Below are 23137 nucleotides of genomic sequence, written 5' to 3'. Positions count from 1 at the left end.
TACCTTTTCTACAGGTGGCGTCAGCTTGGGCCCCTGGGATGCAGCCTGCATCCAGGACATGGTGGGGAAGGCCGCTAAGGATAGGGTTCTGTAGCTTTGGCTTAGTTTGGGTTGACGGGGACCAGCCACGGCAGGGCAGGTCCAGAGTGGACAGTGTCCAGGGCAGAAGGACAAGGGTCTCTAAAGTCTCTGTGGCAGTTCCTCAGTGTGACTTAACTGTCTGTCATATGTGAGCTATAAAAATCCTCTGACCCAAGAAGGGGGAAACCCTGGGGATAAACAGAAGCGAAGAGGAGGAGGTCCGGTTTGTATGCTTGTCACGGTGAGTGCCGTCTGCCTTTGCAGCCTCATTGCCGTGCAGGGAAGAACAACAGAGTTGGAGAGGGACTTTGGGAGACAGAGCAAACAGCCTGTTTTCAACATCCTTTGGGCTACATTCAGAGTGTGGCCCCAGACCAGCACCGTGTGTCATTGTATCATGTAGGAACTTGTTAGAAACGCGGAATCTGGGGCCTCACCCCAGACCTGCTGAGTCAGAATCTGCATTTTAACAAGATCCCCAGGGTATTCACACACACTGGAACATTTGAAAAGCTCTGCTATGGGCAACTTCATTAAAAACACACTAGACAATTCCCTGTTCTAGTTGAGCTTGTAGGATAGAAACCAGAATCTTAACAAGGTCCCTTTTGTTCAGAAGACGCTCCTCAAAATCACCGTGTTGAGGCCGCCCCTTCTGCACCGGGAGGGGCCTTCACCGCTTGGGCAGTTTACTGTTGAAAATGAGCACTTTTTAAAAGGCCAATCAGTGCCATACCAAAAGGGTGGGGTACAGTGAGGAGGAATATTTTACCACTGGTATTGTTAAGAATTGCTTGCATGTGGTGATAATAAAAAGCAGACCGGTTTTTAGTTGGGTTTATTATTTTTAAATTCACTACAGGCACTGTACTCCCTGACTGCCAATACCGGGCACACTGCCCCACCCTCCAGCCCTTGGTATGCCACTGAGACGGACAGACAGACAGCTGTGGGGAGCGAAGGGTTCTGGAGGTTGGGAAGGTGGAAAGTATGTGGCTGGTTCTGCAGACATCAGGGTTAATGGCTTCATTCTACCGAATGTCCACAGACTGCAGAGAGAAACTCACTGGGTCTCCAATAGCAAATGAGCCAAGAACATAAACAGACAATTCACTAAAAAGGAGATACATCTAATAAGCAAATATCTGTGAAAATATTTCGCTTCATGCATAATTTAAAAAACACGTAACGCTCTACCTACTAGATTAACAAAATGAAAAATCTTAAGGCCAGTAGCCAGTGCGGAGGCCATACTGTATCTGGCACATTGGTATGTTGTTGTTAATGGCATTGTGCGTTGATGATTCCCATTTGGGAAGCAATTTGGCAATGTGTATCACAAGCCGGTAAAATATTCATACCCTTTGACTCAGTAATCCCATTTCTTGGAATGTATCCTTAGGAAATAATCCAAAATATGGGAAAAGCCATATGTACAAGGATGTTCAGGGTTGTCATTTAAAACAACAGAAACTTTGCGAGTAACTAGATATCCAGTGTTTGATGAATGGGTCCACGTGGTTATGACATGTCGAGCACGTAGAATAACGAAGCCATTGGTAATTACAGAAATGCAGAATCTAGAGCAACTTGAAAAATCACTGTTCGAGGACCTGGGCTCTCCTTTCTCCACCAGTCACACTCTGCCATGGTTTGAGATCAATTCTAGGGCATAACTGCAGAATCAAGGGCTCTAAGTGTTTCAGCCGCCAGGAGATAATGGTGCAGTTAAGCAGCAGTGATTACGACCCAGGATGGCTCCTGGGGATTGATGGAGTCCTGAAAGAGTTTACAGCTTTGGGCCCAGCTGAGAGCCATTAACCTTAGCAGGTCGTCAATCTGCATTAAAGGCCACAGGTTTTGTTCCCAGGTTTTCCAGATTAGTAGCTCATTTAAAAAATCTCTGTGGAAGAAAAAAAGTGTGGGTATGACATTTATTCTGCCTCATATTTATAATTATACACAGTGCCACAGCAATCTCGGTTTTAATGTTTGTGGTTTCTACTCTGAGCTATTCAGAGGTTCCGTGATGCGGCATCCTTTGCGATTTTGCTGAAGCACAGGGTTGAATGTGAAGCATGTGGAAGCAGCTTCCTTAGCTAAGCCAGCACCTGCTCACCTTGCCAGCATGTGCCGGGCACCTCCACGAGTTGTCTCACGTAACTCCCGCAGCGATGCCGGGAGGTGGGTGCTGTCACCCCCATGTCAGAGGCCAGGAACCGAGGCCGGGAGAGGTCATTCAGGGCGTCGCCAGTGGAGCCCTGCTTCAAGGGGCTGAGTCCGTTTTCTTGACTGTAACATAGAGACGATAATCCCTGCTGACCTCACAGGTACTCTGAGGGACAACAGAGACTCCGACCAGCGCAGCAGACTTTCACACACATACATGCCACGAACACGCTGTGTATTAGTTTCTCAGCATAGAATGACTTTTGTGCCTAATTGGTACTGTCCACTGAATTAAACTGAAAAGCAGGAAGCTAAAAAACTAAATCACAAGGAAGAGAAGATTGTTGGGAATGGTGTGAAAGTAAACCTAGATTTTGAAAATTGCTTTCAGGGAAGGTCGGATTCATCTGTGTTTGAATGCTGATAGGGTGCCATCAAGAGAAATGAGTTTTCATTGATTTTAACTATGTTGGCGTTTCTTAAGGAAAGACAGTGAAGAGTCCTTTTGTGCCCTTCTAAAGTCTAACTTTGTCCTCTAAATGTGTGTTCTGATGGTGCTGGCCATCTGTGGTCCCAACGTGACTAAAGGCTCAGACCTGCACACACAGTCATGTTGGAACGTCACTTGTGTGCTGAGAGGCACGGCCCGTGGGGCTATCCCACAGCAAAGGCTGGGAAGAGAGGACGCGCCTTGGGCGGCCGCAGCGTCTGCCTCCTGACCCCCTCTTGAGCCCAGCTTCCATGCAGCTCACTCATCAGGAGAAAGTACAAACTTGAACAACTCACTTGCGCACTTTGGGGCTGCTGTTCACACGGGTGTGTTTTGATCACTGTCACTATTCTAGGCAGGAAGGCAGTGTTTCACATGCACTCATCTGTGTGGGCGGCATTTGGGGTTTGGCTCATTTCTGCATATCTTGTGTGCAAAGGAGGGTTTTTTAGTAAACAGTTCCATTACTTAGCTGTTCTTGTAACTCTAAAAAACCCAACTGAACTATAATTAAACTTTGACTCGGTGACTGGGCAAATAGGGCTATGATTCTTTTGTTTTGTTTTTTTCCTCTCTCTTTGACCCATAGCTGACGTATCTAACATAATAGAATTTTCGGAGAAAAAGGAAATAAGTACTGAAATAAGAACTAAAAATATATTTTTATAAGCCTTGTGAAAAATAAAGTTTTGGCTTCTGGAAAATGAGTATCAGAGACCCACACTTGTTGTTACCTTGGGTTTATTTCTAAATGCTGCTTTTATTTTTTCTTCCCAAGTAAAATTGTTACCTTACTAATGCAGAGGGTTTTCCTTTTTTTTTTTTTTTTTTAAATGACTAATCGTAAGAACCAGGCATAGAGTGGGTACTTAGTGGATGCTTGTCGACATGGTTGCATGTGTGTGCACGTGTATTTTTCTCATTTTCAGTGCCTGATGACTTTTTTGTGTATAACAGGTGTTTGAGATGGATATCTCTAAGCAGTTACAAGCCTATGAAGTCGAGTACCATGTGCTTCAAGAAGAACTTATCGATTCCTCTCCTCTCAGTGACAACCAAAGAATGGACAAATTAGAGAAGACCAACAGCAGCTTGCGCAAACAGAACCTTGACCTACTGGAGCAACTGCAGGTGAGCACGTGTATAAAGCAGCTTCCTGAGCCTGGAAAGCACGGTAGATCATTGGCGCGCCAAAGCACCAGCCGGCTGGGTTTTCCCACGACCACAGGACCTCTCTCCCTCCCCTGGTCTGTTTATAGTTGGGATCAAAGGTACCCCAGGAGAATTGGGCCTTTTTATTAGGAAGCAGACAGATTATCCTGTGCTGGGGTCAGACAGTCCTGGAACTTTCTGAGAGGCTGTCTCTGCACTTGATCCTTTTAGGAGAGAGGGACAGCGACGACCTTGGGTCCAGGATGCCGAGGGACTCTTTGCTGAATGCCAGCAATTGTGCTTTGAGTAATAACCAGAGGAAGGCTTGGGCTTCTGTGAGTGAAACCAGCTAGGTCGTGGAGAGCAGTAACGCAGAAATCTACCTACAAAATAAACCAGAGCATGTGGTCATGATTTGGGAGTCCGTACTTCAAGTATTGGATTAATGAAGGACACTGTTCTTCCCTCTAGAAGCTTCCATTTTAGCATGGATAAATGTGCATGAGGACATACGGCGGAAAGGCAAACAGACGATGCGTACAGAAGGGTGAAATGGGCCAGGCCAGGGGTTGCAGTCCAGAAAGCCAGCTCTTGCTAGGTCCAGTGTTGTCCCTGCCCAGACTGCCACAAGGCACGCACTGCTGACCTGCTGTGTCCCGATTCCCTCATCTGTACGACGTAGACGGAATCCCTAACTGCTTAGCACAGCCCCTTTACCAATCAAATGGGACAAAGTAACCACATGGTGTACTTCTTTAGAGCCATAAATGGGTGGTAATGCTATTAATACTAAGGAATTGTTGGGGGGGGGGGGTATTTTAAAAATTTTTTGAGCTGTTGGAAAGGCAAATACATATTTTTCCCCAAAGTGTGTACCTTATGGTGTTCCTGGGCTGTCCTTATAATAAGCTTTCCGTCCTGACCTAAGCCTCTTATTTTTCTCCATAGAAAGTTGCCGCTTTGCAGACACAGGCTTGGCAGTGATATGAGAAAGGCCAGCGTTTGAGAGCTTAATAAATCAACCCTTGTCCAAAATGCATTCCTCCCAGCAGGGATTTACCCCAGGAGACCCCGGTGGCTATTTACTGTAGAGGAACAAAGAAAAATGCTTTAGGGAAACCAGTCCTAACTACCAGGCACATTCTGAAATTTGGCTGCTTTTTCTCCCCCTAAGACTGAGATGTCCTAACCAAAAATGTGCTTGCATACAGTGTCTCCAGGGTGTCTCAGCTGTAACCTGACGGGAGGCTCCAGGGGATAAAGAGCCTTATCTGGCCTGTAATGGTCTGCAGCTGAAGTGGTGATTTTAAGTGACTTCCAAACAAACAGTATGTCTCTGAAATAGAACCTGCTGGAATGTTTCTGACAAAGCTCAGATTTGCATTTGAAGCATTCGGCTCCTTAAGATAGGCAGTACGGAAATAAAAGATTCAGTTTATTGGGCTAATGCCCATGTGATCTTTTTTGTGGTGAAGGGTGCACGTAATTTCACCTTGCCTCTGTGATACTATACCCCTTTCGTGACAAGAGGAAGCTGTGAAAAGTTGTTGAGATCTCTAAATTCCTCAAGAAAGGCATCAGGCTGTCATGCCTGACACCCTCCTTGGAATGGTCTTTCTTTGAGCAAGTGGCTCTGCACTTCTGGGGGTATCATTCAAGACTGCAGAGGTGCCCGCCCCCCAGCATTTGGGGTCCTTGCCTTGCTGGCGTGCCAGGGGCCACCAAGGTTCAGAAGACGCTGCTGTCCAAGAGTTGGGGCAGGGATTGCGGTGTTTGGGGGTGCTTGAAGATCGTTTTCCCGTTGCCATGTGTGAGTCACGTGGGTTTACTGTCGTGCAGCCAGACTACACATACTCTGTAAGACTCGCGTCTCCTTTCCTTTTTTTTTTTAAACAGTTTTCAGAGTCCAAGCGTAGGTGTGGATAGGTGTTCAGTATAATAGTTTTTGACCATAAATCTTTGGGGTTTTTTGCCAGAGTATCAAAATTGACCTGTTATCTAGCTTTGCTCTGTTCATATAGTTTCCAGACATACCAAGGTCCCATTGATTTTCTTGGTAAACATTTGATGTTATCTAGCTGCTGGAGAGCAAAGTGTTCAACCCGCTTTGTCCAGCAGCACATACAAGACGATTGCATTAATATACAAATGGTGCCGGATGATAATGGATGCACGTTTGTTATACTAGGCCGCTATGAGTCATCGAGTGCCAGTGAACTAGGTGCTGGGGCACCCATGTGCAGGAAGAGACGTGCTTCCTTCCATGAAAGTGCTTCAGTCTCACTGAGGAGACCAACGTTCACGTAGAACATAAAGGGTCAGGCAGAACCGCTCACCGCTAACTGGGCGGCACACTTGGGAATGCCATGGGCCTGAAGAACAAGGTGGACCTGTCCCAGGCCTTGACTTTGGGTGGGAATGTGAGGATCGCAGAGTACTCCTTGCAGGTGCGCACTGAGCGTGAGCACCTGCCCAGTAAGCAGACAGACTTAGGCTCTCAGTCCTTTCTCCTTTCTATTTTGAGTGTTTCAGCGGCACAGCCAGAGCTAGACTTTGAGTCGTGAGTTGTCTGTCTGGCACAAGTGTTGTCTTGTTCAAAAACCTGTTTCCCTTGTTTTGAAAATGAGAGGAAAAAAAAAATACATGTGCCATTTTCCCCACCCAAAATAAAGAGGAGCGTGTGCGGGGCTGGGCTGAGAGCAGCAGCTTAGGGACCTCGTGACCTGAGCACGGCAGGATGTAGCTGTGAGCTGAGGGATGGGCCGGGAAGGCCTCGGGGACGGCAGCAGGTGAAGGCCGGACTTCCTGTGGTTTTCTCAAGAAGCCCCTCAGCTTCACTGGAGACCCCTTGGTGCCGGAGAAGCCGGCCCTGCTGGATTGGGAAGAGGAGAGACGGTAGTTAGAAGCACCTGGGAAGTTCTGCCTCGCTGACACTGGGTGCCAGGTGCCGAGGATGCAGACTGGGTGCGAGTGAGGACACCGCTGATCTTGGTGGTGCTGACCGGGCAGTGAGACCACGCTCGTGGACCTTGTAACAGATGCTCGGACCTTCTGAGCTCTCCGCACGAGTTCTGGGGGAAATGCCCGTGTTCCTGGATGTGCTGGTGTCTGGTTCCTGTCAGGAAGACAGAGAGGGTTTTGGGTTCGAGGACTGATGCTGCTGGGGCCTTCACATGGAAACCGTTTGATCAGGGTGAAATCGGTCTACGTATGAGTATGTGTATCCGTACAAATAGGCCAGGCCGTGCTGCAGTAATAAAGAAAGCTCGACATCTCAGTGGCTTGGCACAGCAGGAGTCTTTTTGTCCCCGAAACTCCACCTCTTGTTCACAAAGCATTCTTTGCCCATATCAGACCGTCTTCCCTATCGTCAGTGATGGGGATCAGGCTCCCTTTGCGCTGTGAAGCCACTGTCTCAGAGTCACCACAGCAGGGGAAGAAAATGCTGGAGGCTCGCAGAGTGGCCCAGGCTTCCTGCAAGGGGACCTGGGAAATGCAGTTTTCCTGTGTGCCCAGAAGAACTGATGACAAACACATAGACTTATCTCTGTCCAAATAGGCCTCTGAGGTGTCCCCAAGGCTAGACAGCAGAGCATTCGGTGGATCCCCTCATGTTATCACTGGACAGTCCACATTCTGTTCTTCTGTTCCCCAGGTGGCAAACAGTAGGATCCAGAGCCTGGAGGCCACCGTTGAGAAGCTTCTGAGCAATGAAAGCAAGCTGAAGCAGGCCACCCTCGCCCTGGAGCTGGAGCGGGCCGCCCTGCTGCAGGTGGTGGGGGAGCTTCGGAGGCAGACGGCGGCAGAGCCGAGCGGCCCGGAGCCTGACCTCGCACGGCCCGGGCCCACCGGGGACTGACTGCACAGGAGACGGCTCCCGAGGAGACACTGTGGCCCTGCCCCAACACTGTCCAGGCCTTAACGGAGAGGGACAGAAGATGCTGGAGGGAGAGAACGAGGCACGACGCGTGCTTCTCAGGGAGGAGACTGGCTTGCCAGCCTGCAGACTGGCCTGAACTAAAACTTGCAAGTCATGGGGATGGATGTCCCAGTGTTTCTGTTGTCGTTTAGATTGTATTTCGTCCTTCTCCAGTCCTGATTACTGTACCCGGTAGGTTTAGATGGCATGGATGTGAATAAATGCACCTTTCTGTTTCTGTGTTGTTTCCTCTTTCAGTATCACTGTGCTCGCAGAGAGCATTTAGTGCTGTGAAGTTCAAGAGCCGGAAGGAAGGGCTGGAGAGGAGTCCTCTGACACAGATGTGGGCCCGTCACTCTTCCACAGCAGGTTCGTGGGCCTGCAGCCTCCACGTCACCAGCGGGCTGTGTGGCTCGCCCTTGTCTGTCCTGGCTATGGAAGCCCCAGATAACCATTAGGACATCTTGACTTTATCACTGTCCTTGGTATTTAATGAAGTTTGCCTTTTAAAAAAATTAGTTTTCACTTTTTGCTTCGTTCTTAAGTATCAAGTCACTATAGATAAATGTTTTATGGGCAGATCACCAGTTTTTAGGCTCAAACCAAGTGTTACTAGCGAGCGGCCTGCATTTGTAGACTCTGAGATGTTTATTTCTTTGCGGGTTTTCATCGCCATTTATAGCCGTGTATTTATTTTTGCTGTTGTATGATACAGTGCAGCTGTGTGTCCCTCTGAGTCTCCACCCTTGGGAATCGTATACCCTGCAGGAGTAGCTGGGCACGTCGGGATTTTCATGGGTGCCAGAGATTCTGGGACTTTCAAAAAAGCAATCAGCCCAAAATTGTAATCAAATACATGGCAGCTGAGAGAAGTTTTCCAGAGGTAGGAGGTGTGTTTTTTTAATTTTTTTTTTTTTAATGTTTTCATTTATTTTTGAGACAGAGCATGAGCAGGGGAGGGGCAGAGAGAGAGGGAGACAAAGAATCCGAAGCAGGCTCCAGGCTCTGAGCTGTCAGCACAGAGCCCAACGCGGGGCTCGAACACACAAACCGTGAGATCATGGCCTGAGCCGAAGTCGGACGCTTAACTGACTGAGCCACCCAGGCACCCCAGAGGTGTGTTTTGAATGTAACTCACAGTCCCTTCCCTCGGGATGATGAGGGCCCTGTGCCTTCAACAAGCAGAGACCACTCACGGTTGGCATGGCTTCGTCTGGTCACCGTGCGAGGCCTCTTCACAAGCGCTCTCAGAACGGGCTGTCAGGTGAGAGAGGAGCTCTGTGGGCACATATCCCTTTGTGAGGGCAGGGTCACTCTGGTCTTTGGCATCGTAGCCCTTCTACCCCTTCTAGTCCACAAAAGCTTCTAGTGACTCTCTCAGTGGTAGGCATCTCTTTAAGCCTGAGGTGAAAGGAAGGATTTTCACATTGGAGATCATCGTAGATCTCCCCAGACATCTCAAAGGGTGACAAACATGCTGTCCCCAGTGCCTAACAGTTGGCTGACACTGGGGACTGTCCTTTTCCTGTATCAGGGGATAGCAGTTCTCCTCACAAACCAAGATGACCAGCCCAGGAGCCTCTGTCCCAAGTCGTTCCACCAGATAGAACTTCGAGGAGTTAACAATTGAGGGCTTCTTTCCACATATTTTACTGTTTAAATATTTAATAATGTTGAATTTTGGACGTCTTATTCCTCAAAAACATGGACTCTGCGTTCAATAAAAAACAAGACAACAATAAATCCATGCCCACCCTTTATGGTGTCTTTTTTATTTGTAAACTTCGGATTTTTGCTTCTCAGCCTGGGCGAAAAAATGCCTGGTGAGCACCAGTGGGTCAAAGTGGGAATGATCACCTAACCGGAAGTGAAATCATTTGAGGTTTTGGTATCGGCCTCTTTTGTTTCCAGTATTGTGAACCAAGTGCTCGTTATATTGTAGCACCTCTACACCAGCGTGAGTAGTAACAGGAATGAGTTGCAGGTGCCAGCCAGTGCTGTTGTGAGATTGCACTGGGCAGACAGAACACAGGCCCGTGGATACAGATTGGACAGAGTCTCAGCCAGAAACATCCGCAGAGCCAATTCACGTTACTGCGTGAGGATTTGTGGAAGCAAATTCTTAAACCAAGTAAATGTCATGTTCTGTTTTTTCCCCAACACCCAGCTAGATGCTCACATGTGTGTACTTGAAGGTTGTCTTTCTTTTGATGCCATTTATGTTCTCTTGGACTTGGGGCATCGTGAGCCCTCAGAAACACACGATTTATAGAGCACTCAGTCTCGGGTGGCTCTTAGGAGTTACATATGGTTAGAATAACAGTGTCCGTCGTTCGGTTTGGTTGGTGAATCAGGAGAGAAGAGTTGCCCCAAGCTCCATGGGCTATAGGATGGTTACAGGAATCCCACCAAACACTGCTGTGTGCGGAGCTGGAGAAAAGAAGGTGCAGAGGGAGGTACTTGAATCAGGGGGGGTCACCAGTTGGTCCATCTGAGAAAAGCAACACACACTCGGGTGCCAGACTGGGCCTGGCCAAGGTGGCACACAGGAGCTCTCTGGGGCTCTCTTCTGCCACACGAGGAATGGCTGTATCTGCAGGCAGGTGTCTAGTATCGGCCTGGGGCCACTCTAGGTCAACACCCAAGGTCAACACTTGAGAAGCAGAGGTGGAGCAGAAGACTGCCAGGCACCCCTGTGTCTGTCTGTCACTTTTAACTATGATGACCTTCAGAGAACAATGGCCCTTGCTTCACTTTTGCCTTCCAGATCTCACACATGCATGCCTTTAAGCCATGTCTGACTTAGAACCACTAGGGAAGGGGGCCCTGGAAAAGGTAGCTCGGGCTTAACCAAGTTGACCTGGTATAAACTGCCACAGTTAATTGTGGAATCCACCTGATTCGAAAGATAGCATGTATGTGTGGGCATTTCACAAAGGCCCTCCGTCCAAGTATCTATGATTAGTGATCCATAGAGTTCAGATTCATAGGTTGATTGTGACTGTGGAAGTCACTGGTGGTGTCATCTTGGGAGACTAAAAAGTACAGCAGATCACTGCTGGCATCGGGGACAGCCACCCCCTTCATCTGCTGGCCTCTGTCAAGTGTTACCAAATGGTCCTACGGATTAAGATCCAGAAAGTCTATGTGGTATAAAATAATTTACAGGCCACATTGTCTGCCCCTGACACTGCCGTAAGGGTTTGGAATAGCTCAAAATAATCTTGGCCTGAGAAAGCCAGAGGGAAGCTTCTACTTCATACTAGAAAACCACTTTTCACCTCATAGAGGAAAAAACTACGTAAGGTGAAGAGAGGTTTTCAAAATCACCTCATTGTCAGCTGCAGGATCAGAATGGATCCCCAGTCTCCTGACTGCTTAATAGTCAACACCTTTAATTCCAGTGGTTTCTGGGAATCGTTTCTGGTGACATCAAGCAAGATCCGGAGCCACAAAGATCTTCTTCATTTTTTTTTTTTAATGTTTATTTATTTTTGAGACAGAGACACAGCATGAGTAGGGAAGGGGCAGAGAGAGAGGGAGACAGAATGTGAAGCAGGCTCCAGGCTCTGAGCTGTCAGCACAGAGCCTGACGCGGGGCTCGAACTCACGAACTGTGAGATCGTGACCTGAGCCAAAGTCGGATGCTTAACCTACTGAGCCACCCAGGCGCCCCAGTTCTGCTTCATTTTCACAAGGATGATCTGTATTAGTTAGGAGCCCAAATCAGGTTCTCTCCTAAGATGCAGGGTCTTCAGGGGGCCTTGATTTTTCATGAGTTAAAACCAAGGGGGTTGGGTGGGGGGAGTTCTCCAGCTCACTCCTGTCTGTGGGCTTGTAGGCTGAGGAATCCTCCTTCACCAGCATCTAAATTAGGTACAGTATTTGCTCCCAATAGTCATTTCTTTTTTATCTTCAGACTTTTGAAAACCCTTGCATTGTAACGTTTTTAAAACAACAGAGAATTGCCTTTGGTTTTATAGAAGTGAAACTTACCAGTTATGTAAAGGGTTTCGCTGCCATCTTTGGAAAGGATTAGAACAATTAGGGAAATGGAAGAGCTGTGGAACAGCCACAAGGGTCTGTTCTTTGGACAATTTGAAACTGATAACAAAAGATGAAAAAGAATATCCTTGGTCTCCAGACTGCATACTATCTGCCTTTATATCTCTAAACTGAGTAACCAACTATGTTGGTTGTAAACCCTTACTGGGAAAGTTTGAATTTACACTGCTGTATGCATATTAAAACATTTTGTATGTGAGTAAGTTTTATCATAAAATAGAAATTTTAAATGAGGTGAAACAAACTAGTTTAAAAATATTAATGATTAAGATGTTGATATCCAGTGTTTCTAAGGAAAGCAATGAATACCTGGTCATTTCAAATATGGCTTTAAGATTGTGATTCAGTAATGCAGTAATGTTAGCTTCTAAGTTCAGCCCACTTTGTTGGTTTTATTATTTTTTTTAATGTTTATTTTTGAGAGACAGCACACACAAGCAGGGGAAGGGCAGAGAGAGGGGGAGAGAAGATCTGAAGCGGGCTCTGCACTGAAGCAGAGAGCCCAACATGAGGCTCAAACTCATGAACCGTGAGATCATGACCTGAGCCTAAATTGGACACTTAACTGACTGAGCCACCCAGGCGCCCCTGATTGTTGGTTTTAATGCAGTGTCGAGGGTGGAAAAAAGATGGCTTCCAAATTCTAAATGGAGGAAGGGCACTGCTGGTCACGTTAATTCACTTTTATTCACCGATTATGCAAAGGTGTTTGTTGAAATCCAGCTAGTAAATTTCCATTCCATCTTCTCTCATGGCAGACTAATGCAAACTAATTGAAACATGTTACAAAGTTTATGTTTTTTAACCAAGGACTTTAAAGCACTCAAACTCTTCACTTGGAAAGTTTTGAGCAAGTTATAAAAGCATCTCCAAGACTGTTTGAGCAACGTTTACATGGTTCTTGGCCAAGAGCTGACCTAAGCCCAGCAACACTTCCAAACATCCTTTTCTGAAAGGCCCTTTCCACGGGACTTGTCTGTAGTCTTGCCTTGGTTCCCCCACTTGGAGCCCTCTGCCCTCAGTAATGGTGCAAGGGTGGAGTAGGTTCTGGTGTGCAACTCTGTAGCTAGCTGCCTGCTCTCCTGCCTGCTGCCTGCTGTAGACACATGGTCTCACTGCCCGCCCCTTTCCCGCAGCCCCTCGGGATCCCAGAGGTTCTGGAGGAGAGCAGAGAGGAGCTGAATGGCGAGCATTAAAAATAGCGCCAGTGACTCACTGCACTTTATTGCTGCAGTGCCCTTTCCTCAGAACCACCAAGATAGCCTGGACAATCTGACAGGGTGAGGGGAAACAACTTTCTCACAATCTTTCGCCCAGTCGGATTCCTCTGCTTTTCCTCACCCTTCTGGCTATTTCCTTCTGCCATTGTCTTTGTCTTATTCCATATTTAGATCTATGTTGACCAATTTCTGTGTTGACCAACTTTGGGTGTCTTCTTCCCGCTCCCGTAGACATCTCTTATTCCTAAAACCTTGTGTTTCTTATTTCTTCCAACTGTTGGAGAAGCTGACTCTGATTACTGTTCAACTCTGGCTTTGGCTCTCAGCACCCTCCAGGATGACATCCTGAGGCGCCATCTTGAGGAATCTGCAGATGACGTAGCATATTAGGGAAGTAGAGGCAAGCTTGCTTGAGGTGGGGGGGGGGTCTGTTTCATGTCATCAAATGTCTGCCCACCTTAGGTCTTCCTGTATTTGCTACCAAGGATATGACATGATCCATTTTCCTTCCTTTGAGGTACATGGCAGTCAACTTTATTGCTAAGTTTCATATGCTCCAATCATCTAAATGGCTTGGTTATTAGAAAGGACAAAATGAACTTTTTCACTCGGGATCCTTCTCTTTTCCCCCATATGCTTCTATGATCATTCCTAGGATCACTTTCATCTGCTGCCTTCCCACAGTGAAGAGAATTGGACCGGCCTGCCTCTCAGGCCCCACCTCTGCAACTCTGATACCTCCCTTGCTTGCCTACCTTCACTCTTCCCAGCAAATGGTTGTGGTTTCCCCTCCTATGGTCACTCTGATTAAGGTCCTGGGACTACAAGGGAAGTGTCTGCCATCACTGAGCTTTTGTTTAGCTGGGGAGATAGGTAATTAAAATAAACAAAAATCGATTACGGGGTGGCAGCTGCCCGCATAGAGTGGTCAGAGTAGGCTCCGCTGAGGAGCTGGTATTCAAGGTGAGATCTGAAGGGTCTGAAGAGGACGGAGCTGAGGAGCAGGTGGGTGAGAGTGTTCTGGGCAGCTTGATGTTAGAAGATGGAAGAGTACTTTCCAAACGATACAGAATTCTCTCCTAGCCTTGCATCTTGTACCAAGAGATCTCTTTCTTAAAGTTCCAACACACTTTTTTTTTTTTAAGTTTATTTATTTTGAGAGAGAGTACAAATGTGTATGGTTGCACCCACATGCATGGGGGAAGGGCAAAGAGAGAGGGAGGAAGAGAGAGAGAATCCCAAGCAGGCTTCACGCAGTCAGTGCAGAGCCTCATGCAGGGTTTGACTGAACCCACAGACCATGAGGTCATGACCTGAGCGGAAACCAAGTTGGACGCTTAACTGACTGAGCCACCCAGGTGCCCCCCAACACCCTTTGAATACCACCTCTTTTTCAGATGGCAAGGAAATACCAATATTTTTCAAGATAAAAATCCCATTTCTCTGTAGTCCCATAAAGATAAATGATAAAATATTGGTCCCATCCACTGGCTGTTTCAAGTGCCCCAGGGGGATCTGCTATTCTTGACTTTGCATCGAGCTACAAGGAGGAATGAATTGGTGAAATGGCATCGCGATGGACACCTACCTGACAGAGTGACCTCTTTATTTCAGTTCGTGCTCATCTCATTACAGATCTCACAGCCTGTGGACACGGCCATATCGGCTTCATGCCGGGATGATCAGCAAGGGGAAACTGACAGGGAGAAGACACTCCTTAGAGTTAGGTGTGATTTCATGGCATGAAAGCCCCAAAGGGAAGGTGAATCAAGAGACTGTGGAACTCTCCAAAGGTAAATCCTGACTGCCCACATCACATTCCGGGGTACTGAGAAAATGTGAGCAAAGAATTGCTCTATCGCAATATTCTCTTGGAACGAGTGGAGGATAGTGGATGAAGTGCTGGAAACAGGAATGCAGAAATCTTTGTAGAATTCTAAAAGTAGCTATAATACCCCCCCCTTTTTTTTTAAGAAGGGAGGAAGCAGATGGTGTAAATTATGGTTTGTTGAGACCTGTGAAGCTCTTGTCTGCCTGAATCATGAGATTATTCTTGCAGACCTTCCTTTAATCCTCAGTGTCTTCTTTAAAGAGCCCCAGGGCTTCTCAGGTTCGTCCCCTGAGCACTGTTTGTGTGTAATCCATTGTCAGCTGGGCGACTGAGCATCGCATTGACATTTCCAGCACACTCAAAGCCAAATCGGTGACCCTTCTGTTAGCAAATGTGCAAGCATTTTGTTCTGACCCATGACTCATTTTGACCCTTTACTCCAGTCTTACTTTACTCCAGTTATTTCATGCTTTCTCATATTGCTAATATCTTTGTAAGTCATTGTAAAGCGTTTGAGGAACAAGATGGAGCCTGGAAAATATAAATAGAAACAACATGTAGCGGTTAAAAGTACAGGCCCTAGAGTCAGCTGGAATCCAACCCCCCTTCCGTATCTACTAGAAACAATAATAGCTATTTTGTAGGATTATTTGAATATTTATGAAGAATACTGAGCACTGTCACTGAGACAAAGTTAAGCAATACATATGTAGTAGCTATCATTCCGTTACGATTATATAACTAAATGGATCCAATCCTGCGAGCTTGAAATTGACCCCAACCAAAATTCCTCATCAGATTGTAAACATATTTAAAAGATGATCTTTAAAATTAGTATGATTCCCTAAGACCATGTCATACTAGGCCAATATAATCTTACATATATTTTTTAATTGTAATGACTGACTATAAGAGGGAAAACTGTAGGAAAACATACCTTGATATCAGCAAAGCTTTTAGCATCTCACAATAGCTTAAATAAGTTAAAGCTTATTTAACTTATTAAAGCTTAAATAACTTAAAGCTTATTTAACTTATTAAAGCTTAAATAACTTAAAGTTACATGGACAGAGGACAGTTCAGTTAGGTTGATTCAACACATTAAACCAGTAAGACCTCTAGATGGTCGTTCTCAGCCCTGGTTACACTTTGGAGATTTTTTTTTTTTCTTCTTCAAGTACCGATGCCTGTGGGTACTCCAGGTTGACAAACTCAGCCTCTCTGAGGTGGGGCATGGGCCTTGTGTTTTGTTTTGTTTTTCCTTTTTAAGCTCCCCTCTGATTTTAAAGTTTAACAAAAATTGAGAACTACTGCTATGATTATATGGCTTGAAGGGAGACTAAAAGCCAAGGGTTTAATCACCCTATCTGGATTTTGTCCTTAGCCTGCCCGGTCCACATTTGTCTCAGTGACCTACAGAAGGACCAAGGGGGCATAACCTGTCAGATGCATGGATGCCACAAAGCAAATGCAGTGAATGACATGACAGACTCTGATTGATGTTGACAAGCTGGACCCATGACCTGATTTGAGCAAAATGCACTTTTAAACGTCAGGTTCTAAGTTCATGCGCAGGGCCGTGGGTCCCAGAGCGTAATCCCCAGACCAATAGCATCGGTGTCATCCGACAACTTGTTAAAAATGTAAATTCTCAGGCTCTACCCCAATCTACTAATTTAGAAACTGTAGAGGGTGGAGCTGGCAGTCTTTTTGGAAATCTTTCTGGGGAATTCTGATGCCTGCTAAAGCTTGAGAACCACTTGTGTCGGGGGAGAAAATCTCAATGGACCAAGTGGGAGACACCTGGGATTGAAACAACGCTGCGAAGAGAGTCTCTTTTTTTCTTAGTGATCTATTATCTCTTTCTTCGTGACCTTTTATTCTCACTTGCCAATTGCCATGAAGACCTCCCATACTTTGTGGCTCATGCCAGTTGCTTATCTCTTTGTACCTCATTCATGATATAAACTGTTCGTTGACAATCTAAATAATTCTAGGGACAAATAGAAATGTAGAATATGATGATATATGAATGTAGAATATGATGATATAATAGCTAAAAGAGAGCAGTCACCATATTGCTGGGCACTATTAGGAGCCCTTTAGGTGAATATTAATTCCTTTAATGAGGAAAGGCACTGTTAGGATTTGATCTATTGCAACCATAGAATGATGGCCATTTTTGGTGGGTTAGAGTGGAAGGGCAGGCTCAGTTAACTTCCAGTGTTTCTGCTCGGTCTCTAGCTGTGCTATGTGCCTGAGGAGGTTTTGGGTAAATAGTAAAGAAGATTAAGAATGAACGGATCACCAGGATTTAAAATTTAAACCCCTCTCCCTCATTCCTTCCCCATTCTCTGAAAAAGGGCAGGTGAGGGGGAGAAGAAAAATCTGTCTCAACACATTTGAGGGAATAGAAGAAGGCAAAAAAGTAGGGGGTGGGACCCTGCAAGGCAGACAGTTGGCCCTGTTCCAGGGAACATGGACAGACATGCACCTGTCCAAGGCCACGTGGGAATGGGGTGGAGAGGGTGAAAACATGTTTCCAGCAGTGGAACCCAAACACGTTCCCCCTCCTCCAGCTCCTGGAGGACTTGCAGGTTGTTCAGCCACAAGGGGTGGTACAGACCACAGACACCCAGACTACCTGTGAGGCTTTTTCTTGAGAGAGAATTGCTTAGAGCCAGCCAAGAGTTGCCTCAAAGAACTGTCATATCTCAAGGCATAGTTCTTAACGTAGAAGGAGCAGGCCCATTCCAGCAAGATGCCTGGAATAAATTTTTCTGTGGCTGTGGCCAGACTTTTAACTGTTTCCTAGATTTGGAGGGCTCCAGGAAGCAGCGTCCCAAAGTGCTCTGGGGCACACACCATTTTGGATTTTCCTCCTCTGGGAGATTAAAACTCGGTTAGCATGTGTTAAGGATGCTAAGTCTTATAGAAGACATGATATTATGATTAATAATAAGAAATACATAGATTTTTTCCTTCATCCAGGTTCCTGGCACAGAACTCCTCAGACCATTGGAACTTCCTATGTTGGGAGCAATAAAGGTGTCATGTGTTATGTTAATGAGGTGACTTTTGGAAAGCACCTGAGACTGGCTGTTGCCACTGGAGCCAACCATGTGATTAGAGAATTGGAACTTTAGGTCCCACCCCCTGACCTCTTGGGAGGGAAGAGGCCTCCTCCTCAGGTTGGATCAGTCACCAATGGCCAATGATTTCATCAATCATACCTATGAAAAGAAGCCTCTATAAAAACCCTGAAGGACAGGGTTCAGAGAGTTTCTGGGTTGGTGGACACATGGAGATTCTGGAAGAGTGGCATGCCCAGAGAAGATCATGGGAGCTCCACACCCCCTCCCTACACCTTTCCCATCTCTCCCACCTGGCTGATCCTGATTTATATATAGCCTTTTGTAATAAACCAGTAGTAAGCAAACCAAAACTGGTTTCCTAAGTTCTGTGAGTGGCTCTGGCAAATTAACTGACACCAAGGAGGGGGTCATGAGAACTTTGATCTACAGCCAACAGGTCAGAAGCACCGTGACAACCTGAATGTGTGATGGGCATCTGAAGGAGGATGGAGGAGGGGGGGGTATGGTCTTGTGGGATCGAGCCCTTAATCTGTGGGATCTGATACTATTTCCAGGTTGACAGTTCTAAATCAAGTGAATTTTAGGACACCCAGCTGGCGTCTAAGAATTGAAACCCTGTGTCCATTTTTCTAATCCGTGGTCCTTCCAAAACATTTCCCCACGTCGTCGCTGTGGTAAAAGCACACAACAGAAACATACAAAATAAAAGCAAAGTCCTCCAAAGTCCCCTCTATGCATGTGCTACAACCTAAGGGTAGTCACTCTTACTATTTTATCATTTGTTCTTCTAAAAATTAATATGTGTGTCACAGGAAACGTGTATGTGAGTGTTTGTGGAAGCATCTTCGGTTGTAAAAACCTGAGGGAGAGGGGGGCATGTGCCTCTGTCTTCTAGTGGGTAGAGGACAGAGACGCTACTAAATGTCCTACAGTATGAAAAACAGCCCTCACGACAAAGAATTATCGACCCAGGGTCAAGCTGCTGATGTTGAGAAACTCTGCTCCAGGGTAGAGTGGTTTTGAAACCTGACTGCTTTAGAATCCCCTGGAGGTTTGTTAGAACACAGATTGCCGGGCCCCACCCCCAAAGTTTCTAATTCAGTAGGTCTGGAGCGGGGGCCCACAATTTGCATTTCTATAAGTTTCCAGGGGATGCTGATGTGGCAGGTCTAGGACCACACTTGATGAACCTTGCCCCGGGGACCTTCCGTGTGGGGCCTTTCCCTTGTCCTCATGGACATGGTGGGCTCACCAGCACCTGCCCTCCGTGCCGCCAGAAGGAAGGGATAAAAGCCCACTCTGTGGCTGCCCAACCAAGAAGTAGCAGAAGTCGCAGAAATCATTTCCACTCACAGCCCGTTGGCGAGAACCCCACAGAGAAGCCACACCCAGTTGCATGAGAGACTGGAAGATGTGAGTTCTAGCACACCGTTCATGAGCCCCGAGAAGACAGCGGGGGGCGGGGGGGCTAAAAGGAGGGAGAGAGGATGGATGTTGAGGACAGTCTGCTGGAAGGCACGACGCGATCTGCACCCCACCCCAGCTCTCTGTCATCTCCCTTCCCTCCTGTCCCCTCACTTGCTCTTCCCTAGACACACCCAGCTCTCTGCTCTGCGGCCAGCACGCTCCCTGCGTGGCATTTGTGTTCCCTGTTCCCTCTGCCTCGGAAGCTCCTCTCCCAGTCACTTGGCTTGTTCTCTCACTTGGTTCTGGTCCCAGCTCAAATGTTCCTCCTCAGAGTGGCTGGCCCCGGCCACCCCGACGGGTAACCCCCCTCCTCTGCCCCACTTGCCCCTCTGGTCTTTCTCCCCTTACCCCACTTTCCCCTGTCCATGTCGGTGCTGTCAGCAGCATGTTGCATATTTATTTGCTTCTCTCTTTGCCCCTGTCACAGGAAAGCAAGGTTTATGAGGGCAAGGCCTGTCTTCTTCACTTTTATATCCTGGAACAGCTCCTGGCACAGAAGAGGCGCTTAAATCTTTGCTGAACAAGTGAAATCTTCCGTTTTTGATAGGCACTGCCAGATGGCTCCTCAAATAGATTTTTGGGTTTAAGTTCTAAATTCGCGAGTCAGTTCAACCCTCATTAATGTGGAATATTTTCTTTGGGCTTCTTGTGTCCAATGTTTTTGCAAATCATGGCCCTGAAATATTCATCACTGGTTCCTCTGCCTCACTGGGGCGGCCTCATCAACCCAGGTCCTGGAAGCTACATTTCCCAGCTGGGGTGTGAGCCAGAAGAAACAAAGTGGGCTGGCAGTAAATCTTCCTAACTAGGCAACACTATTTCTCAAAGGAACATGTGATAGTCACACCCATTTAATGTAAGAGTCCAATCAAGGGAGAGGCATTGATTCAGCTGATTTAGCCCCCATCAGAAAAATCGTCCCCTATCTAAACTATCTTGATTTACAAGATTCTTAATGGCCCAAAAGTGCTGTATCAGCTTAAGCTGATCTAAGAAAATAAACATTTCATAACTGTGATAATATAAATGCCTCCAGACACAGAACAGCTCAGCCCCAATGGATGGTTCTTATAAATAAACCAGGCAATAGCACACTACAGAAATAACCAGAATTTCTGTGACTTCATGGGGAGCCAAATGGAAATGCCCTTGCCAAGTGAATGCTAAAGTCATCTCATAGTCAAAATATGGTCAGGCCCTAGATGGGAGCCAGACATTTTGCTCCAACGAGAGCCATTTCTCAAGTGGAAGCTGGTTAACTTGAGCCCTCAAAATAGAATTTTTATGCTTTGAGTTTAGGGAAAGGGGATGTACTACAAGAAAATGAGTTCATCTAAGGGGTCTGGTTAAAACCAGACAGAAACAAGACGCCAGCCGCAGGCCTGGAACCAGCTTCGACGCGGTGGCTTATGTGTTGTAGGCCGACAGCCCATGCGTCTGGATTCACCGTGCCCCGCAGCCCAGCAGGGTCCTGTGTGATTACAAGCAGGCCAGGCCCTGGTCCACGAGACAGAGATTTTCAGCATCGCTGGTTAAAATAAAAACAGCTTCCTGTTGATCAGAAGAGGCCATTTATCGGAAGAATCTCATTTCCTGAACATTTTAATTTTTGAGATTTTACGGTGATAAGAAGAAAGCAAATTAATTTTCAAGGGTGTGTGCTGTGGCGATTTCTCTGGGAAATTACATTTTCTGGGACAAGGTGTCCATGTGGTCATCTTTGGATGGACATAGAAGTATCCCAGACAAAATCAGGGACACCTCCCTGCCCCCCCGCCACCTTTGCCCACTGGCTCGATTCTGGGACAGCTGGTGCCTCTGTAAGGGCTGGGCTGCACTGAGGCCAGGTTGGCCAGAAGAGATCATTTGGTTCAGACTGTCCCCATAATCTTCCCTGCAGCATAGATGGTGATTTTTCTTACTCCCCAGATTCCAGATCCTCTCAGTAACTAGCTTGGCAGTCTACATGATGGGCAGTAACAGAGAGGAGTGAATGCGTCAGAAAGTGAGGCCAACCCGAGGCTTGGGAAGACCCTAGGTGGGTGGGGACCTGTGCAAACTCATGCATGGTCACCTCTGTGGCTTCAGGACTAGCAGGCACCAGCCACAAGGTCCCATCTTGGTCCCATTCAGAGTCTTCTAGAAGGTTCTAGCATTTTCTGCACAAGGCAAGCACAAGCACCATAATCCTGTGGTTTAATGGGGTGAGCACAGCTGATGCTGGGGCAGCTTCCCCCTCAGGGAGGGCCTTCCTCCATATTCACTGGTAGGATCAGACCTCAGTGAGCTCAGGTCCTCAGAGCACAAAAAGAAATTATTTTTCATCTAACGTGTTTGGAAACTATTCCTCATACAGAGGCACACAGAGCCTTCAAAGGCCACAGACCTAACACTGTTTCGGACACTTTGGAAGCCAAAGAAGCTTTTCCAGATTTTGAGGCTGTGTGTAAAGGCTGTCACTCTTCCTACAGCTGGTGGTTCAAAGATTCTCTCCTTTCATTCTTTTCTCTTTCGGCTTCTTCCCTCATCAGATCCCTTTATTCCCCAACTGTGACAGCCTGGTCTCAGCCGAAAGCCTCACTCCAGCTGTGAACTTGGAGGGAGGTGCAGAAACCATGTCCTCTGAAAGCAGAAGTCCCGGGGTCCCATTGCCCTCCAGATCTCTGGGAGGCCAGTGGCTTTTATGTTTTGTTCACAGTGTCCATGACCCATACCCACCCTGACACTAATACCCACACTGTCAGGGGCTCCAGGAGAAGACAGAAGAGAAGCATGACGCTTGGAGCCTGGACGTCCTGTCTCTGACGCCATCTCTGACTGCCGGCTCTCTTGCCAGCCTCCCCACACTGGCATTAGCACCCTGCTCTTCTCCAGACGCCATCAAAGACCTGAGCTGGAGACCACGCCAAACAATTCCACGGCAAATCCAGCCGGCGCTCTGGGACTGTGAGTGCGATCCAGGCTCCACTGGCCACGTGTGCAGACTGAGCGCTTGAAACGTAGCTACTGTGCATGGAGGTAAGTATAAAATACACAGCAGATTTCGGACGCTCAGCATAAAAAGAGAATGTAAAATGTCTCATAATGTTTATATTGATCACATTTTGAAATGATGCTATTTTTTATATACTGGGTTAAATAAAATATATTAAAATGAACTTCATCATTTGTTGCTTTTTACTTTTTTTTAAAGCTTTTTTAAAAAAAATGTTTATTTAGACAGAGAGAGGGAGAGAAAGAGCATGCTCAAGTAGGGGAGGGACAGAGAGGGAGAGAGAGAATCCCAAGCAGGCTCCATGCCGTCACTACAGAGCCTGATTTGGGGTTTGATCTCACGAACCGTGAGATCATGACCTGAGCCAAAATGAAGAGTCAGATGCTTAACCGACTGACCCACCCAGGCGCCTCTCTTCTTTCTTTTTCTTTCTCTTCTTTCTTTCTTTCCTTTTCTTCTTTCTTTCTTTCCTTCTTTCTTTCTTTCTTTTCTCTCTATCATCTTTTTTCTCTCTTCTTTCTTTCTTTTCTTTCATTCTTTCTTTCTTTCTATCATCTTTCTCACTATTGTCTTTCTCTCTTTCTTTTTTTCTTTCTTCCTTCCTTCCTTCCTTCCTTCCTTGTCACCTTTCTTTCTCTTTCTCTCATCTTTCC

General features: G+C 46.7%; 1 protein-coding gene across 5 annotated transcripts in view; it reads left to right on the top strand.

The window, feature by feature from the left end:
- The window catches only part of TBC1D1 (TBC1 domain family member 1), a 224955-nt gene extending 216906 nt beyond the window's left edge, over positions 1 to 8049 (top strand). For 4 of the 5 annotated variants that reach the window (XM_019414376.2, XM_019414372.2, XM_019414365.2 and 1 more), the window contains 2 exons: positions 3698 to 3871; positions 7548 to 8049. In XM_019414376.2, the coding sequence (XP_019269921.2) occupies positions 3698 to 3871; positions 7548 to 7751 (378 nt within the window). In that variant the 3' untranslated portion in view covers positions 7752 to 8049. Of the gene's footprint in view, positions 1 to 3697; positions 3872 to 7547 lie in introns of those variants that run through there. The other variant, XM_019414383.2, reaches the window with a different exon arrangement.
- The last annotated feature ends 15088 nt before the right edge of the window (positions 8050 to 23137 follow it).

Source organism: Panthera pardus, unplaced genomic scaffold, assembly GCF_024362965.1.
Source record: "Panthera pardus isolate Hobbes unplaced genomic scaffold, ASM2436296v1 HiC_scaffold_13, whole genome shotgun sequence".
In the NCBI taxonomy this organism is placed as follows: Eukaryota; Metazoa; Chordata; class Mammalia; order Carnivora; family Felidae; genus Panthera; species Panthera pardus.
The sequence above is the reverse complement of the archived record's forward strand: the minus strand, read 5'-3'. Positions and strand labels throughout refer to the sequence as shown.